This window comes from Amblyomma americanum, chromosome 11, assembly GCF_052857255.1.
Source record: "Amblyomma americanum isolate KBUSLIRL-KWMA chromosome 11, ASM5285725v1, whole genome shotgun sequence".
NCBI lineage: Eukaryota > Metazoa > Arthropoda > Arachnida > Ixodida > Ixodidae > Amblyomma > Amblyomma americanum.
The window spans coordinates 32,736,150-32,756,796 of record NC_135507.1 but is presented as its reverse complement, the minus strand read 5'-3'; the positions used below and the strand labels follow the sequence as shown (position 1 = coordinate 32,756,796).

The 20,647-nt window shown below is 46.4% G+C and overlaps 1 protein-coding gene and 1 non-coding gene across 2 annotated transcripts; both read right to left on the bottom strand.

The window, feature by feature from the left end:
- Positions 1-815: 815 nt before the first annotated feature.
- Positions 816-19,775, bottom strand: LOC144111280 (ATP-binding cassette sub-family C member 2-like). Its single transcript, XM_077644517.1, has 11 exons — positions 19,703-19,775; positions 18,643-18,853; positions 17,329-17,639; positions 15,776-16,102; positions 13,839-13,940; positions 12,139-12,333; positions 10,977-11,135; positions 8,028-8,194; positions 4,650-4,844; positions 1,969-2,128; positions 816-920 (listed from the first exon to the last, which is right to left on the bottom strand). The coding sequence occupies exons 1-10, from the start codon at positions 19,718-19,720 to the stop codon at positions 1,990-1,992; spliced, it is 1,824 nt and encodes a 607-aa protein (XP_077500643.1). The 5' UTR covers positions 19,721-19,775; the 3' UTR covers positions 816-920; positions 1,969-1,989.
- Positions 6,182-6,253, bottom strand: TRNAE-CUC (transfer RNA glutamic acid (anticodon CUC)). Its single transcript has one exon. It is a non-coding gene; the product is annotated as a tRNA-Glu (tRNA).
- Positions 19,776-20,647: the final 872 nt, after the last annotated feature.

Below are 20,647 nucleotides of genomic sequence, written 5' to 3'. Positions count from 1 at the left end.
AGTTGCTCAGTCAAAACAGCCTGGACAGCTCTACATGAAAGACAGTCCTCAAACGGCATGATAAGTGAACTATGCACAGTAGCCGACGACGGCGCAGACAGCATCCCCTGCCACCTCCTGTGACCGCCAGCGCCATCTATATTTGAAAACGCGGTGTTGGTTCATACAAGGAGTTTTGGCTGGTTTCGCAACATTCGATGTCCGATTTACTCTGGCATCACATGATCATGCGAGCCGGTAAGCCCATGTGCAGAGAAAGGGTAGATTTACCGTTAGGCCTCCGCCACAACTCACGTGATTACCTGCTTTAGCATCATCACAACACTAGCTAAACTGTTCCAGTTCAGCCATTGCCCGTCAGTCCATCGCATGGCGGCATGCTATCCTCTGTTATGGCGGCACGTGATAACCGCATCATTCATAATTAACGTCATGTGGAGGACGAGTTCATCGACCAGCTAGCATTGAAATTGTAAGCATCCATCATGGCCACCTAGTAAACGTCTTCATACAATGGCACAGACACAAAGAAAAACCGCATAATTTATTTCACATTTTTACACTAACGACGTGCAGATGTCGCTAACGCTGGTGGTTCGGCGAGCGACAGCATTTAATATGCGTCAAAAAAAATAAATAAACGGCTGGTGATGCTCGTCTTGATTTTGGTTTCTCACCTTGTAGGAATTTACAGCTCAGATGCGATCCCAACGCGGGAGACGCACCAGATTCCAGTGACACGTGTTGGGCGTGCGATTACACAATTTCGCCATTGTCATTTCTTTCTACTTTTCTTGTAAACAAGCTCTCTCTCTCCCACTTCGTTGCCCGCTGCTCGCAGAGAACACTCCCTCGTTTCCTTTTTTCTTTGTTCTAGTTGCAGCGCAGAGCAGGCAGCGGCTGGTCCAAAACTTAGAGAACTGTTGAAAACATACATTGAGATGTGATTTTAGGCTTTTCCTGCATCACGTGTAATGTTGAACGAAAGCTCATACACTTAAGGGTATAAAGCCTGTTAAATAGCTTGTGTAAAAGGCTTGTGCAAAAGTTTATAAACGTGTCGTTCGCTCTTGACAGCTCTAGATGCACAGTAAATTTTCTCTGCCCTAATGGCGTCTCAACCCCAAATACATTTTAGCAAAGAACTTGCATTTCGCCTGTTTTTCATGAGAATGAGCTTTCTCACACCAGTGCATCACACACACACACAGTAACTGTGCAAAAGGCAGAGCCCATAAAGCATAGAAAGCTTAGGCGCACATGAATACTCAAGCAATGCAAGATGAGTGAGTGCGGAACCAAGCAGGAGTTTTAAATTGGAAGCTTTCTTGTTGACCTCATTCAACAGTTTGTAAACAGCCAAGCAAACGCCGACCTGTCACTGGTTCATTTCTGAAGTGCCTCTCAGCAGTGTGGCAGACTTCTAGCCGACAATGGCAGGCAAATCTTTTCACTAATACGTAGAACAATCTTTCGTATAATCGTTGTATGGGAGCTGGTTGCAGCAAAAAAACAGCAAGAGATTAAATTGGCTTCGTGGCTCTGAAAGCGTAGAAGAGTGATCGCGCACTTCTTCTAGTATTCCTGATATTTATGCGATTTAAAGCGGGAGCTTGCCAAAAATTTACCCTTGGTGCAAAGTGTGCGTGTGTGCGTGCGTGCGTGCGGGCAAGCATGCGGGCGTGCGTGTGGGCAAGCGTACGGGCGTGCGGGCAAGCGAACGGGCGAGCGGGCGAGCGGGCAAGCGAACGGGCGAGCGGGCGAGCGGGCGAGAGGGCGGGCGGGCGGGCGGGCCTGCATACGTGCGTGCGTGTAGAAAAAATTTTGAGGGAGTCCACTAGGACCAGTACTGGTCGTCCTCCAGTTTCCTTCATAGGCACATCTTACTGAATCCCTACATGCGCTAAGAATCTAGTGCGTGTCGAAGAGAATGTTCTTTTTTTTTGCTTTTGTTTACTGTACACGTACCTAATATTGAGGAAGCGCCTACTAGCTGACACCCTGCGTCGCCTGCTGCAGGTCGATCCCAGCAGCCTCCGCCATTTCTCGGAAGACGGAGCTCGCGTCGCCAGAAAGCTCGGCCACGGTGCCGAACTCCACGACGCTGCCGTCCCTCATCACCAGTATCCTGCGAAAGAACGTGGCGCGACTCAAAACACACCACGCGCCCGGTAACGGTCAGATGCCGAGGTCTTAGGTTTGCGAAGAAGGAGACGGAGGAGGAAAGGCAGGAAAGTTAACCGGGAAAATAAACCGGTTTGCTAACCTGCACTGGGGTGAAGGAATGGGGGAACAACTGGCCCGCATTCGTAAGCTGTTAACGAAGGCCACTTTCAATCCAAATGCTGTTCTTGCTGCATTTTGCACTGAAACATTGGGACAACTGCGAGATGGGCGACGTCGTACTTAATATCATTTTTTTTAGAGTGAAACTCTCAGGCGCCCTTTCTTGCATTCCACGTCGTAGCTGTAGGCTTAACACGCTTCCTGGCAACCCTGGCAGGTGGTGGCAGAGCAAAACGCCGCCTACCACGGAGACAGAGAGAAGGAATGGACACCGCGAAGGTGGCCCGCCAAGGGAAGATCCCGGAGTGTGGATATATGGCAGCGTAACATGCCACCTGACAGCGGTGGCAGGTGGTGCGTGAAGAGCTGGACACAAATTTCGCATTACCGACTATCGTAATCGTCTGTCAGTTTTTCTTTACTATTTTCTGTACTGTTGGCTATTACGTTAGGCTTAGGATTTTAGAGAGCTTATCACTCATTCACATTTATATGACGACAGCTGCTTTCTCTTTAAGTTTTGTACTGGCTTATCGTTAATGCAGTTATCTTAAACGCTTTACCCTTTATATATCTTGCAGTAATATTTTTCCGTTCAGTCTGGCTTGTACTCTCCGATTTTTCTTTTATGACTTGGGTGTGGTGTTATAACTTTGTATATATTCCATTTTTAATAATGTTGTTTTTGTCCCTCTTGCTCAAAGCACTTTTGGTCATATACAGTATCATAAATGAGTAAATAAATAAACAGATAAAAAGTAAATAAATAATGTTAGAGGTCACTGCAGTAACCTGCACTGGAGGGATGCGAAAGCATTGATACCTCCTCGTTTCTCTTTGCCTCACTTGTCCCATCTCCTCACATTTACTCGACTAAGCACTGGTGTAAATTCATCCAATTTCCCAATTACCACAATTAATTGTCTTAATCAAGTTCCATCAATTCCAAATTTTAATTTTTCAAACTTGGTGCCACGCTTCGTTTTCAAATCTGGCGCCACGCGTTGGCTCCGCCCACACTTCCGATTTTTTTGGAAAATTTGGCGTCACACGCTGCCCTGGCTTCATCCATTTTTGGACATTTTTGGCTCTAATTAATTAACTAATCAACTTATCGGCGTAATTCTTTTCTCGGCATGAACCTCACATCATTCTCTTTCGATTACAACCATTCGTTTGGCGCTACTTCTTTTAAGTTCCTCACAACTGCTGCGGACACGTTTTGCGGACACGACCTTGTCGACATAGCCTAGTAATGCTTTCGCATTAATAAATAAATATTTCAATTTCCAGGTGTTGCCCAGTGGCACTGTTTACGAGGTAGGCATCTGCCATAAGCAACATACAAGAACACCGACAGCATTGGCAATGCAGAATGTTCCTCAAACACCTATCATCGTAAAACCAGCCATGTGTTAGCTATTGTAGGATAAAACTTAAAGAAACAGCAGTTGTCAACCCTGGGCCACGATCCGCGGCGTACTGTATTACTCCGCTAGCCAGTCACAAAAGTAAACTAAATGAGCTGTCTAATGTTTGACTTTATTAAACAAGCCAGGTATCAAAATTCTAGAGCTCGTAGCTTTTCTTCTTGTGATTAGCTTCTTGTTTAGGTGACGAGAGAAGTTTTAACAACGGACTACTTTTTTGTCGTGGGAGAATTCTGTGCGGTGGTCCGGAATGTGGGCGGCGCTTCACTGCAGACTTAAGTTGCATCCGACTATAAAAGAAGGCAGCTAACACGAGTTAGCTCTCAATTAAATCTCTCAAGTTAACAACTCACAAATATCTCATAATCAAGTTGATCTCATGCTGTTAGCTGTCTTATTATAGCTTTAAATGAGGCAACTAATTCGTGTTAGCTGCCTCATTTAAACCAATAAGACAGCTAACAACATGAGATCAACTTGGTTATGAGATATTTATGAGTTGTTAACTTGAAAGATATAACCAATCATAATAATTTTGTTTACTTATAAACTACTTATGAGAAAGCTAACGTAAGCTCGTAAATCAGTTAAGATGAGTTAACTCATTTTAGTTGGTAATGAGATAACACCATGAGATCATCCACATAATGATCAGAAAACGGTTAAGATGAGTCAATGAACTTATCGTCTCACGAGATAGTCGTCATGAGGTACTCTGCCAGTTAACGTGACATTTTGCTTGCGTAGAAGGCTGAGCAATGGAAAGTACGAATAACAAGAGAGTTAAATAATCCACATTATATACATTTTCCTCGTGCGCAGCTTTGCAACCCCTCGGCGCACCTCGTATCTGCCTCTCCCACAGATTGTGAGACGGTGTCTGAAACCTGGGACGACGATTTGTCCCAACACGGTCATCAGCGAGGGACACACCTGTCGCAGTCCAGCACCGTGTGCAGTCGGTGGGCGACGGTGAGGACGGTGCAGTCGGCGAAGCCCTCGCGTAGGGTTTGGTGCACCAGCTGCTCTGTGTCGCCGTCCATGCGCGAAGTGGCCTCGTCCAGGAGAAGAACGCGCGGACGACGCAGCAGAGCCCGCGCAAGGCACGCCAGCTGCCGCTGTCCAGCACTGAGAGAGAAACGGGTGTTCGCATTTCCGTAGGTATTTCTTGAAGATTTATGCCAGTGTTTTTGACAGAGACTGACAGAGACAGACAGACTGACAGAGACAGACAGACAGAGACAGACAGACAGACAGACAGACAGACAGACAGACAGACAGACAGACAGACAGACAGACAGACAGACAGACAAGACAGACAGACAAGACAGACAAGACAGACAAGACAGACAAGACAGACAGACAGACAGACAGACAGACAGACAGACAGACAGACAGACAGACAGACAGACAGACAGACAGACAGACAGCCAGAGAGACAGAGACAGACAGACAGAGACAGACAGACAGAGACAGAGACAGACGGAGACAGGCAGAAACAGGCAGAAACAGGCAGACAGAGAGAGACAGGCAGACAGGCACAGACAGACAGAGAGAGACAGGCAGACAGGCACAGACAGACAGAGAGACAGACACGCAGACAGGCAGACAGAGACAGACAGACAGAGACAGACAGACAGAGACAGACAGACAGACAAAGACAGACAGACAGACAGACAGACAGAGAACGACTGACTGAACGACTGGACTGAACGACCGACTGAATGACTGACTGAATGACTGACTGACCGACTGACACTGCGCATTTCAGTAGGTATTTCTTGAAGATTTCTGATAGTTTTTTGTAGCGATAGCTACATTAAGGTAGCATTTCGAACCTTCAACGTGGCGGCGCCGCCACCCTGCGGCTGCGCCACCACGCTGTCAGATGGTTGGTCACGTGGTGCAGAGCAGCTGCCGGTGGCGCGGCGCCGTGGCTGATCACGTTGTTAACGTGGTTGGTCATGTGACCAAGTTCAACTCGGCCAGCTGTAGCTATCGCATCACTCCAGGTATAACCAGAGCTAAACCACCGCCAATTTTTTTTCACACTGACTCAAAGGCAGACTGACCGACTGCCTGACTCTGGCCGACAGACTGAGAATGACTGGCTGACAGTGGCTGACTGACTGTGACTCGCTGTGACTGACACTGCGCATTTCAGTAGCTGTTCCTTCAAGATTTCTGACAGTTGTTTTTCACACTGACTCAAAGGCAGACTGCCTAACAGTGAGTGATTGATTGAGTGGTTGATTCCCGATTGATTTCGGACTACGGGAGCGATCACAGGTGCCCCATACAAAGTTTCTCGAATGAGCTGATCTGTCAGCTTGTTACCTCTAAACCCGGCATGACCAGGAGCCCATCTAATCCAAAATAACGTTGGGGAGGATTCAACATATTGGCTTTCTAGTTTTTGATGATAGTGTAGCAAAAGGATGTCTCGTGACAAAATAAAAAAGAACTTCCGACACCGGGAATCGAAACCGGGCCTCCTGGGTGAGAGCCAGGTATCCTAACCACTAGACCATGCCAGAGACGCTGGTGTCTGGAGAAGAGTAGAAAGTTGTGCCAGCTCGTCAAACATTGAAAAAGTTTGGCGTTGAAACGTACGTTTGACACTGAGGCACACAACACGGGCCTGTAATTGCAACTGACCACTTGTTTATTGCTATTTGGTGGGATTTGAAATAAACGTTCAGTTGTAAGATAGCGCTCGTGCCAAACCAAAAAAAAATACGACAGAGGCAGTCCCAAAATACGGCAAACATTTTGTAGTTTTGTTGTAAGGACAATTTTGTAGCGATAGCTGCATTACGGTAGCATTTCGAGCCTTCAGCGTGGCGGCGCCGCCACACTGTCACGTGGTGTGAAGCAGCTGCCGGCGGCGGCGCGCCTGATCACGTGGTTGGTCACGTGACCAACCACGTGGCGCGGAGCAGCTGCTGCTGCTGCTGCTGGCGGCGCGGCGCGCCGGCGAAACCGAGCTGCAACAGCTGTGCGCCTGCGCCGTGTTTAGTGGGACGAAGATGAAGGAGCGCCCAGCGAAACGGAGCGGCGAAAGACTGGCTTTGCAATTCAACTAAGTGAGTTCCACTCGGCCAGCTGTGGCTATCGCGTCACTCCAGGTTTAACCGCAGCTCAACCACCAATTTTTTTCTTTTTTGTAGTTTGCGAGGTTGTGAGTTGTCGCGACGCAACCGGCTCTGTCGTTACTACAGGAAACAGGACAATACTACAGAAAATCCTCTTGTTACTGCAAAAATTCGTTGTCAGGTCCCAAAATACAACAAAAATATTTGTGTTGTATTTTACGATGGGGATATTTTGTGCGCCTGACTGTCCGTCTTGTGTTTCCGCGATATTAATCAATTATTAGTGTTTCCTGAGGTCGGCGAAGATAAGCAATGCACATCGAAAGTGAGTGTGTCGCTACAAAGAATAGGAAAATGTCGCCAAGATAATCCCGTCTGAATACAGCCTGCAGAGTAGGTATGACTGGCGACACGCGTAGAGCCTCCTATTTCTTTTAAAGAGAGCAATCCCACGTGTCGATCATCAACCAATCCGGCTCGAACATGCAGCAAAAAATTCAGGGGGCACTTTGTTGACCTAAAGTGCGGTGAAGCGAAAGCCTTTGGCGCGGTGTTGCTGCTTGTGTCGCTGATGTGTGTTGAAGATGTTGAATAAAGACTAAGCAATTGTTCGCTCCATGAAACTTTCGCTGACGTTCATAAGCACGCACACGCTTGGTTGCTGGAGAGCGTTTAGGCGACATCCTTCCAGAACAGCGCTCAGGACGTGTCTGTCAAGGTTGCCTGGGGAGCGCTCCCCTCGAACGATGGTGGCGCCACTAAATGACGTCACACGCATGCGCAGTAGGCTGAAGCAGAGGTGCATTGTCTTCTGGCACCTTGCGCATGCGCAGTGCATTATCGTATACAGAGTTCCCAGTTGCGACATACTGCACCAACCACTAGTATTACTAATCACTAATCAACAAATTATCAATTAACAAATTATTATTTAAATAACTCCAACATTACCGATTGGCTAATTACTAATTAACAGTGAGTACAGTTTGCCTGCTTACGTGGAGGAATGCAAAAGCATGTGTTTTGAGGAAAAGACGCAGTATGTCAGATCTGGAAATCTCGGTGGACACCTTAACCACGTTTGATTGACATCTATAGTGTGACACTTTTCTGCGAACATCCCAGCTCGCGAGTCTATAAAGCCTTTAACCTTAATATTTTAGCAGCATCAAGTTGCCTCTGCCGTCAGTGCGAACGAAGGCGCGCAGTAGCGTACCTAAGGTTGTCAGCGCCGTCGCCGATCTCCAGCATGAGACCCTGTGGGTGCGCTGACACAAAATTGGCCAGGTGTGCCTTCCTCAGTGCCTCCCAGACTTCCTCGTCCGTGTGGCTCTGCGTGGCGTCGATGTTGTCCCGGAGGCTTCCTTTCATGAGGTATGGCTCCTGCCGACAACCCGGTGAGAGATAAATGTTAGTCCTAGAACGAAGGAAACGACAGCTTTCACGTGACGTCACGGGCGCCATCGTTTTCTGAGCACCCACCAAGATCGCAGCACGCAGCCTCCCATGCAATGGCGCGCAGTCGAACAAAATGACCGGATCACCGTGGAACGCCGACTGGCATTTGACCCTCCACGGAGGCGTCTGCCTTTCGTAGAGGGCCCTTGAGACCCCGACATTTGCGCCCTTTCCTGAGCACTAGGGTAACTACTAAGGGGGTCCCGCAATCCACCGGCAGCCATGACTGACCACCTACCGCACAGTTGCTGAGTGAAAAAATTATATGCCCCATCTACTCCATTTAGGAGTAGTGGATTGAAACAAACTATAGATGGATACAACTCAAGAACGAAGTGGCCTGTCAAAGCGCCCTCTTCCAGCCAATGGCGTCGGGCGATTCTCATGACCCTGCTACTGTGACAATAGATGGAGTGGCTGATGAAAAGGGATAGTCCCCTCCTTCCATGGTCCAGGAAAGTCCCCTCCCTGCATTGTAACACCCTGCTTGCATTGTCACCCTAACAGGTTCATGAGGATCCGCCAACACCATTGGCTTCAAGGGGGGTCCTTTGTAGGGGAAAACTCCTTTGTTCTTGAGTTGGATACGACAATAGGCAGAACGGTCCTTTGTCACTGTGTCTTGGGGAGTGGCTGGCTCAGCCCTAGGGATCTTTCATCCTCTCTCGAAAGAACAACTCACTCCCCACAGCATGGGGGACAAAGGACTGCCCCCTACTTTGGCTTTTCCTTGCCCAAGGACCGCCTTCCAGCCAATGGCATCGGCCGATTCTCATGACCCTGCTAGTGTGACAAAGCAGGGAGTGGTAGATGAAAGGAAAAATATCCCTTCCTTCTATAGTCAGGGATGGACAGCTCTCTGTTGTGGTGCTGCTCACTGCTTTGTCAGGCTAGCAGGGTCATGCGAATAGGCCGACGCCGTTGGCTTGAAGGGGGTCCTTTGATGGGGAAAAGCCACTGGGTTGTTGAGTTGTATGCGACTATAGCCTCTGCTCGCTTTACTGCACTGCCATAAAGAGTAACTGGTTGGCGATAAGCGGATTAGGAAAGCAGCCAGGCATTCGCCATGCTTCCTGACCCAAAGATGGCCGCCACTATGACATCAATGTAAAACACTTCTTTAACGGCTGCCTTCGACGCATCTTCTTCCTGCGGAATTCCTCGCATAGACATCTGCCCGGAATGGGTGCACCATAGTTCGGTCACGTGTCCTGTTGCTTCGTTTCTTTTTTTACTCTTTTTTCCACCAGGAATTATATTTATTGTTTTTATTATTCATTTATTAATACCACCTTACGGGATCCAGGCGGAACGTTGGGTTACGGGTTACAAACGACATTCGAGTACAATAAGCAAAAGTACGAAACGTAATCAAAACTAGCTGCAAAGCAATCAAACAAGCGAGTTTCAAAAACAGTAATAAAACAACAAAAACTGTACGTTGCAGAGAGGAAAAAATGTAAACGCAATTAGGAACAAAAATGCTTGCATAAAAATAGTGCTGCACCTATGCACTATGCAAAAAGCAAAATACAACCAAAAACAACTCAGAAAAATTTCAATAGCCCCGCCGCGGTGGCTCAGTGGTTAGGGCGCTCGACTACTGATCCGGAGTTCCCGGGTTCGAACCCGACCGCGGCGGCTGCGTTTTTATGGAGGAAAAACGCTAAGGCGCCCGTGTGCTGTGCGATGTCAGCGCCCGTTAAAGATCCCCAGGTGGTCGAAATTATGCCGGAGCCCTCCACTACGGCACCTATTTCTTTCTTCTTTCACTCCCTCCTTCATCCCTTCCCTTACGGCGCGGTTCAGGTGTCCAACGATATATGAGACAGATACTGCGCCATTTCCTTTCCCCAAAAAAAACCAATTATTAAAACCAATTATTGAAATTTCACTTAACATATCAGTAATGTTTGTCCAACTGAGTATTATATGTACCAATTCTAACCCAGTTTTCTGCATTAAGAATCCTTAAAGGATTCTTAAAAGAATCTAGAAAAGAAAAGAGGAATCTGAACTCGTGTTTTTTACCGCGGGAACTCGATCTACACATTCCGAACATTCTTAGAGACTTCAAATTATTGTTCTGTGCAGCCGATTTCTCTAATTTAAATCGGATTAAACGTCCCGGCTCCAGCTTTTTTTTTTTTTAACTAAACGCTGAAAGTAGGAGGAGTCAACCAACGCGTCAGCCAGTCCCGCGGCAACTTGCCACTCTGCCATCGGCGGAGTGATACGTAAATCAAAGAGTCCACGCGTATTTTTACAACCGCGGGCCTAGCTTCCTGCTACGTTATCTGCGACTGAAACTGTTCATTCACACAAACCTAAAAACAAAATAAAAGCGAAAGCGAAGCCGCTACGGGAGTGGCTGAAAGGCACTCCACGCGTTGGTTGACTCCTCCTACTTTGAGCGTTGAGTTCGGAAAAAGGTGGGAGCCGGGACGTTTAATTCGATTCAAATTAGAAAAATCGGCTGCACAGGACAATAATTCGAAGTTTCTAAGAATGTTCGGAACGTGTAGATCGAGTTGCCGTGGTAAAAAGAGAGGTTCAGATTCCTCTTTAGTTCACCTTTAATACAGCCACTTCTACAAAAATAACATATGCCGCATTTAGCCTTCATGCAGGGCAAGTCTTTTATATTCCCTGGGCACAAAGACAGCGAGAATTAAGGGTTGGAAGACGCATGCTATTCGGGACTCGCCTGCGGAATGACCGTGATCGTCGAGCGTAGCCGACGCAGGGGAACCGAGGCGATGTCCATGCCGTCGATGACGATGCGCCCCTGCGACGGCCTCAGCACCCTGAGCAGGGCCAGGATGAGCGACGATTTCCCAGCTCCCGTGCGACCCACCACGCCCACCTGCGGAGTCGATATATTGGCTGGCTAGAGACGCTCAAATTTTCTCTTTTGTCCAAGGCTCACACGACCCGTGCGAAGTCCTTCCCATACAAAAATTTCTTCCTGTAGACTGTCCATACACTTCTGTCTATAAAGTCAAGACTTTCTACGGACAAATCATATAGACTAGTCTATAGGCAACACAAACCCTATAGACCGTCTATTCATGATCAAGCACTTATAGTAAACTTGTCTATAGACAATATATATAGACTATGAATAGCGAAAAGTATATATATTATATATATATATATATATATATATATATATATATACAGGAAGGCAATAGAGTCTATAAGATATCTATAGACAGTCTGTAGGACATTTTTATAATAGTTAAACTGCGTGCTTCTTCAAAATAACAAATAGACCTCAAGTGCGAAAAGGCTGAAGTCGTATCTTCAATTAAGCTGAGCGAAACTGTGACAGGCATGTCTTCAGTGGTGGCACATTGCAAACCCATTAGGTTTTCGAAGTTTCACGCTGCGATATGTGACCACTTTTATACTCCACAGCAGCTTTTCATGGTTATGAGAGGAAGGCTGCCGGATCCATGATCACTGCTCAAGTCTTCGACACGCCTTAAACCGAGACCTAAATTCATTCGCCTCTTCCACTTCCTTCAAGATGCGCCTAACAGTAAGAAATGAAAACTTTCATGCTGCATTGGCAGTGAGACGTCGTTATCGCTAATATGGTGGTGGTCGTCGATGTTGTTTACGATGTTGTTCATGATAATGATGTCGATGGTGTTGTTCGTATTGATGCTGCTGTTGATGATATCGCCGATGCTGTCATGCTGCTGTTGACACTGTGCTCAGCCATGTCTTGAAGAAGTGTCACTACATTGTCAAGAGCGAGAAGAAACTACCATGCATCCGCAGACTACAGCGGTGGCACACACTTTCTACTGCACTACACTCGAAGAACCCAAACCAGAGACCTCAGGGTAGTGGCAACATACCTTTTCACGGGCTTTTATAGCGAACGAGACGCAGTTCAGAACAGGTGCCAAGACGCCCTGCTGGTAAGACGCCGTAAAGTCCTCAAATGCAATTTCTCCTTCGGTAGGCCACGCAACGTGCCCAGCTTCCGGGGAAACTGCAGGAACATTTGGTGCTCCTTCCCGCTCGCTATCGCAGTCGACATCGCAGTCATCCTGAAAAAAAAAGCAGGAAACAAACAAAACCGTACTTAGAGGACTCACACGTTAACGCAGCCAGGTAGGTCCCACAATAAATAGCGCCCTCTCGTCCCGTCTGTCCTTTCACAAAGCGCTGCTTACAGGGCTACACGACATATCCCTCCATGCCCATCAACGTTCGCCATACGGCCTAGTGCCGCTTGTTGAACTAGACATGACACACCTAAATAAAGCACAATAGAATCGGCAAACCACAGAATTACCTAGAGTTACTAAACACTCCGAATGGTATCGACATTTCGCACTACACTAGCTGCTGCTGAAATTCTCAATACCGCGGAGGTAACGTCTAATGAATTTTTCCCGTTCATTTTTTTTAGGAAAAGACAATGCTGAATACAATATCCGAATTGAAGTTAATTGGACGCGAGCATTTATTTGTGCCGACGGTGGCAAAAAAAAATGATGGTCGATTTACGCAGCAGTTCGGTTTGCATTTCGGCTCCGGCATTCAAATCCAGTGTTCACAGATGCGCCACAGCCCTTCTATGACAGGTGCTGCCATCGGTGGGACTTGGGTTGCTTGGGTTGGGTCGCAATCCAGATTACTCTTCCCGAGCAGCCTTTCACAGCTGAGCTCGTTCGTGCATGTGCGCGCGTACGCGTCTGTGTGTGTGCGCGCGTGTGTGCGTGTGTGCGTGTGTTTCACCTGAGACATTAGACAACTTTTAGAAAAAGGTTTTTTGAGTTAGTAGAGCGCTTCTTTCGATGATGGCCGTGTTTGGACGAGTTGGTTTTTCATGCTGAGCGTAAACGCGCAAAAAAAAGGACATAGAATAAGACAGACAACACGATAGGATAAGACAGACAACACAAGCACTGGTGTTGTCTGTCTTATCCTATCGTGTAGTCTGTCTTATCCTATGTTCTTGTTTTTTGCGCTTTTACGCTCAGCTTTTTTCGACATAGCATTGTCAGCTGTGTAGTAGCACATCGAATGCAGCTAAGACGTGCTAACTAGCAGTCTGGTTAACCAATATTGGATAGCCAACTTTTAACTATTTAACCAGCAACTTTTACTAGCAAGTAATATTATTAGTTTTTAGAATTTCGAAAATGCGGTTACCCTCGTCACTGTGGCACACCAGATTTCGGCAGCATGCGCCAAAATACATGCGCTTTCGAGAAGCTTGCAGGCAAAGCAACCTCTCCAGAGCACGTAACCCATCGAAAAAGTGAGCCTTAAAGAAAGAGCTAGCGTACAGTTGCAAACAGTTGGAACAACAAGAAATCTACAGTGAGTGACTACAGCGCAGTCCCAGCTGACTTTTTGCACAACTCCTAACCCCGCCCCTTTACAGGACTCTTATCAAATAACACCCTCTGATGTAGCACTCTTCTGCTGCTCATGTAATACTCTATACAAGGAGTCATTGAAGTGTAGCAAAATAAAATAAAATTACAGTGTTTCGCCTGGAATACGACAGCAAAAAAGAATGAAGGCATCTGCCTTGACTCACTTCGGGTGGTAGCCTGGTGTACTCAACTGCTCGCTGGAGGGCGATCAGTCCCAGGAAACAGAAGAACAGGGAGGCGTTGATGGCCGCCAGCAGCATGGGTATCTGCGCGAAGGTACGATCAAGCTGGCACAACTTATCCGCTGCGTTTTTTTTTTGAAGACATGTTTGAAGAAAAATTCAAAAAATTTATGAATTTTCTCTGAAAGCTGTATAGTTTTTTTGTAGCCTTATGGCAGCACTTAGGTCGATGCCAATGAGTAATTACTCCCCCATTGCAAGTCTACTGCACCTTGAGGGATGCCATTAAACATTGGACCAACACCATTTCCACTTCGATCAGTTCGTTCTCGCCCGACCGTATGACCTCCTAGCCTTCTTGATTAGCTCAGTTAGAAGAGCGACTGGCCTAGATAGGCGGTGGTCATTGTTCGATCCTCGGACAGGACTATTTTTTCCTAAACAACGAATTTTCTGTGAAATTTTTAAAGCTTTCTTATGTAGCCGTGGCTGCGCTTGGGTGGATGTTAATGAGTAATTATACCCTTTCAATAATTAAAGGTATTTCAACGTTTATTCAATGACTCTTGAAGTTGTTTGTTTTTCACCATCATACGTTTAGTAAGCTACTTTTGAAGTGGAATTTGACTTTTTGTTCAAATAACACACACAACAAGGAATTTGGCAAAAAGTCGATAGCACGCCAACCAAGTGTAAATTTGTTATGATGTGTGACAGACCACATATAGCATGGCAAAATAAATCGCAAAATTCACGCAGACATATAGTACTTATGCCCTAAATAAAGGTCATATAACTTGTATCCTATCGAAAAACACAAACTTTTTTGTCATCACAACAAATTTTCTTTAGCACCTTGGGATATAATCTTGTAAACAACAAAGTTTAATTGCGGCAAAAAAATTCTTGTAGTTATTAGGCTGTCCTATGTAGCTGCGACATAACCGCAGAAAATACTACTATACTACAAAAAGTACAATAGGGCAGTAAAATCTGTCATTACAACAGACAAGAAAACACTTTGTTGTATTTTGAGCCAGATATTTTTCGATTGGGATGAATTGCATAAATTCAGACCAAGATAAATCCTACAATTCCAAGGGTTTGGGGCATGAAATGGTCATTAAGCATAAAACAATACATACTTAATTACCACGACGCTTCTTCAAAACGTCCACACATTTGTAGAGTGGTAATTATGGAGGTCAGTTATCGGTCCTAGCTGCAGCAGATTTTCATTGGTGGCTGAATGAGTGCCTTTCCATTCCAAATTCATTCATAATTCTATACCGAGGTGCACCAGCACCTTGTTACATGGGTTCTTTGCTACTCTGCTACACTCGAAAAAGGAATAACTCTATGATAAAATAGGAGTTGACTGTCCACTACCGCACTCCCGTTTATAGAAAGGAGTTCACTAGATAACTCCCTTGAGAGAACTCCGTTTTATGAAAGGGTGTGCACTGGAGGGCAGCTTACTCCTTATTTACTCCTTTCTGTATAGATTGTCCTGTGCGACAGTTTATTTATTTATTTATTTATTACTACACCCACAGCGCCATGAGGCATTACAGCGGAAGGGGGGGGGGGGGGCAAGACAACTCAAACACAGTGGAAAAAGCAGGAAATGCAGATAAAAAGCAAATAGGCAAGCTACTGAATCATATAAGCGTACAGGCACACTTCTAACGATCATTGAAAAAAAAAACAAGGCCTTAATTGCAATGCATATTTCGAAAAGAGGAAAAAATACATCAGTGGAGGTAATGGTAGCAATATCATGAGGGAGTTTATTCCATTCGCAAATTGTTTAGGGGAAGAAGGACACGGAGAAGTTTGTTGCCGCCCGTCAGCCCAATCACACTCATGAAAATCGACACGCCACTCTAATACGCGACAGGATGGCCCACATCACCCACCGACATGGAGGAGCTCAGGGCCAAGCCGACTCCGCTCTGCGACGCGGTCGCCGCCGACATCGACAGGTTCAGCAACGAGCCCGCGACGGCGCAGAAGCCCGCAGCGGCCCCGGAGAGGCGTGTGAGGCGCACGCACGCCACCAGGGCCCAGAAGGGCCTCACGGCGCCGTCCACCAGGCGGTAGAAGCGCCGGCACATGAGTCGGCCGGCACCGTAGCACCGCACGCTGCTCATGGAGTCGCGTGTCTCGGTCAGGTGCTGCAGCACCCGCGACATCCACGCGTACTCCTGGCAGCGGACAAAGTTGGAGGCCCGCACGGTCACTGCCTGCGATCGACAAGGGGGGCGAACTGATTGGTTTATCGGCTAAAATTGATTTCTACGTGACGAGAGATTCGTTTACAAGTGAAGGCACAGAAGTCGGCCTGAGTGGTGTTTCTCTGGGTTGTGATTGATTGGTTGTTTTTTTTTTTGGACAATTTTACAATGCTTTGTTCATTGCCCATTCCCATGATAGGTTGAATGAAACCATTGCTATCGACGCCCTATTTCGGCTGACAGTAGCTTTGAATTAATGGACAGGTTAATTGATCTATTTGTTGATTGATTGATTGATTGATTGATTGATTGATTGATTGATTGGTCATATTGACACATTGGTTGATTCTATCGTATGATTACTTGATTGATTTTTACGAACAAAGACAGAGGTTTATTGACAAAAAAATGAAAAGAGGTCACTCTAGCTGCGACTCTGCGGCATGTTACTCCACAGTGAAGAGGTTAAAGAAACAGCTTAGCTTGCTACTCCAAATGGCAGTGAGGACCGTCGGTCACGAGGATCGCCGAACTCCAAACGGGCAGTGATGGACTCATTCCGGACATTTGCGCAGGAGTCAGGCCTTTATCACCGTCAAAAACAGCCTCCTTCCCCCCCCCTCTCTCGCACTTCCCTCTCTCCCATCTTTTTCGAAATGAAATACATAAATGTGCAAATTTTCTTCGCAATAACAAGCTTGTGTACATGCAAATGATGTGCTCGAAGCTATCTAGCGCACTGCAAGCTGGAGACATCGGTGTCATCGGCCGTCAAATTTTAGAACGTGTTTCGCGTGAGCTACGGAAAAACGAATTGTGCTGGCGAGCGCCTGTCAAGGTGACATGGCATGAGAAAGCCACGGTCAATGGCGAGTTTAGCTTTGGTGGATAGGTATAAGGGCAGCTGCAAGGACTCTTGCTTAAATCGTTTCGATACTGGGCTGTACACATGCTTTCACACGTCTACTCGGTTTAACCACATTGAGGCCCTACAAATTTTTTATGCCAGGCTTCTAATACCTCTCGCGCTGTTGCGGAGCTTCTGCCTATATTTCGGCATTTATTTATGAGTGTGCCTAGGCTTTCTCTCTTACTGGCCTAATGCCTAAATAATGAGTCCAGATGAAAGGAAGCGCTTGCTTCTTGTTTTTCTTCCTTCTGGTTGTTTTTCCTATCACTGCGCTCCAACCCTTTTAAAAACAAGCCTCAATGGTCGCGGCTGCTCTAGTACTCACCGCCACGGAGAGGTAGGCCCCCAGGGACAGCACTCCGAGGCCGCAGGCCATGGGCGCCTGCGTCCCCACGACGACAAGCCTGGCGAGCACTCCGGCGACTGTCTGCAGGACCTCCTTGCTGGTCATGTAGAGCTGGCAATCGACCAGGTGGAGGTCGGTCGAGAAACGGTTCAGCAGCCTGCCACGGGGCGTCGCCACGAAGAAGGACATTGCGCTGCCCAGCACACTGCGCACCATGCGGCCATGAAGGCTAGTCGATAATCGCCGGAATGACAGTGCCAGCAGGAGACCACCCAGCGTAACGAAAAGCACTGCGTGCGGTCGTGTATGAGGAAGAGAGGAGTTAGTCTGAGTAGGCCAGAATGCAAATGACGAGTAATGTCTCGTCTAGCTGAGCAGAGAGTCAGATTGGAAGAGTTGGTCAAGCATGCTGAAACTCTCTCACACAGACACTGAATATGACATAAGAACGGAATCAAAGACAAGAGCTGACAGACAGTAGACGATAAACAAGCAATACACTGGACGCACAACTGATAGGACGTGTTCCTAAACAAACGTTCGTTTATGGACACCTATACAGATATTATACAAGCTAAGAACGCGTAAAAAGACTCATCATGCCACAGGCTAAAAAAAATTCATAATGGTCCCTTACAAACCGGTCTTTAGACAGTCTGTAGACTTCCTATAGACTGTTGGCTTCCTACAGATATTTATTTTTGTCTGTTCATAGTCTGTAGACACAAGTCGACAAAAGTGTATGGCCATAAATCTATAGATTGTCTATAGACTGTCTATAGGATTTGTATAGCCTCTAGACTGTTTTTTAGGGTTTCGCTATAGATTGTCTACAGACTTTATAGACAGAAATCTGTGGACAGTGTATAGACGTGTACATAAATTTTTGTTACGGGTCCTCCAGAAATGTTGCAAGAAACCCTCCCTTACTACTGCAAAGACCACGGCAACGGTAATTCTTGGTATGGTTTACATGAGTATACATAAACTTCGCAAATGACTACACCTCTTGCCCAGGCAGTGTCCGTTTACCAAAACGCCGGAATAGCACCAGGCACCAAACTCACTCATTTGCAGCCCTTGCTTGTCTTTCAGTACTTTCGCCCAGTACACGAGACGTATCTGCGGGAAGTCCGCTTTCTCCGAGCTCCACTGTCAGTTTCCTTAGCCTCAGCGAAATTTCCACCTCAATACCCAGCATTCAGCTACAGACCGTGCGCTCTGACCCTATGAGACTTATACAGCCGGTCGTGCTACAGAGCTTTCACGCAGTGTCACGTGGCACATGCTCACAGTCGCAAAGGCACAGGGCCGCCAGCACTGCGACCCAGGTGGCGGTAGAGAGGCCTTGGGCGACGCCGCTGGCGGCGCTCGAGTCGGTCCACTCTTTGATCCAGATGAGGAAGAGACCGACGGCCACACCGTGCGCCGATATGCACAGCACGGCCAGAGGTAGGCACGCGCCGGACATCGTAACCAGCGACCGGAGCAGGTCCACTGCGCCCTGTCAGACAGCGTTGCGCTGCTATTAATGCGAGAGCTTCAACGGAAAAACAATATGTCGTCGGTCGTAAAATTCGCTGGTTGACTAGAGGAAAGTGACGTCTTCAGAACGAATAATTCCCATTGGCTGGCGGGAAATGACGTCACCAAATCGGAAGTGACGTCACTTCCGGTAAAGGCATCAACCGCGTCTACTGCTACCACAATGCAAACACATAATGTAATTAAGTGCTGCCATGAATTTTGCTTGGTGCCATACAGCCATCATTGTAAATGCTACGGGAAAAAGACTGCAACCAAGAATTTTGCTCAAGTTTTCGTTAGACTTGGTCAAGAAAGAGTTTTCCTTAGCGTTAAACAAAACTACATACATACATACATACATACATACATACATACATACATACATACATACATACATACATACATACATACATACATACATACATACATACATACATACATACATACATACATACATACATACATACATACATACATACATACATACATACATACATACATACATACATACATACATACATACATACAAGTTTTATTCTCCACAAAGAAGTGGAAGGAGGCGGAGGGAAAAGCCGTACATTTGCGGCTTGAAAAATCCTCCGCCCCCTTACAGTGCATACAGCAGCAGAGCGGGACAATAGACAGTCACATTTTTTTTTTGTTGCAAAGAGGCAAAAAAAATAAAATAAATAAACAGCACTATATCGCATCACAAAATAAAATAAGCCTAAATAAGAGTTTCAATAGAACACTGGGTTTGGACTCCTGGAAAAACATTTTTGTTTTTGAAAAGTAAACAATGCAATGTAATTGACCATATGCTTACTACTTTCGTCACTCGCATTTCCTGGGAGGTCAGTTGCGCGAAGGCCCCATACTCGTGTCTCAGCAAAGCGTCGTAACTGCAATGAAACCAAATATCGATATTAGTACAAAATTAATGGTGTAACTGAAAAGCATTGCTTAGTTTAACGACCTACAAGTAGTCATGCTTATGCACCATTGCCGTAGTGAGCTAGCAGCGGTGCTGCCTCAGTAAGCAGTTATTTTGAGTGGCAGTTGGCAGCGAGAATAAACTTGCAGTGATTTCTTCATAAAACGTCTAGCCTTGGGCACATCGAGACATACTGTGCTAAAACGGCTATCTTAGTATAAGCAGCAGTGGTTTTTACCGGTGTTTGTGTACGTAGGGACGATCAACAGCCAGCAGTTTTATGACCTTGATTAGAGTCCGTACGAAAAATTAGCCTTGCTGCGAAGCTGCGGAGAAGTAAGAACAAATACTGCCCACGTCAGTAACATGTTTATGAAAATACCCAGTCACAGGTTTAAAAAAAAACGGGTGAGGTGTTAACGAAATGATCGGAGCAGTGCACTAGAAACCACTCAGCACGCGTAGGATAAAAGTGAGCTACAGCGTTTTAGATTAATGAACTACATATATAAAGATAATTAATTGTTCATTTATTGATTTCCCTGTTTGGCTTTATGCAAAGAATGTAGATCACTCCCCAAAAACCACAAGAGTCAAAGCGCCATCTCTTCATATTTAATATACAAGTCACATTATTGGCAAGTTATCTAGAGCGTAGTTTTTTAGGCACTGAATTCTTAGATGTGTTGATTTGGTTTAGGGGGTTTAACGTCCCAAAGCAGCTAAGGCCATTATTAAAAGGCTGCGCAAATTTCGACCACCTGGGGTTGTTTAACGTGCACTGACACCGCACAGTACACGGGCCTCTGGAATTTCTCCTCCATCGAAACCCGACCG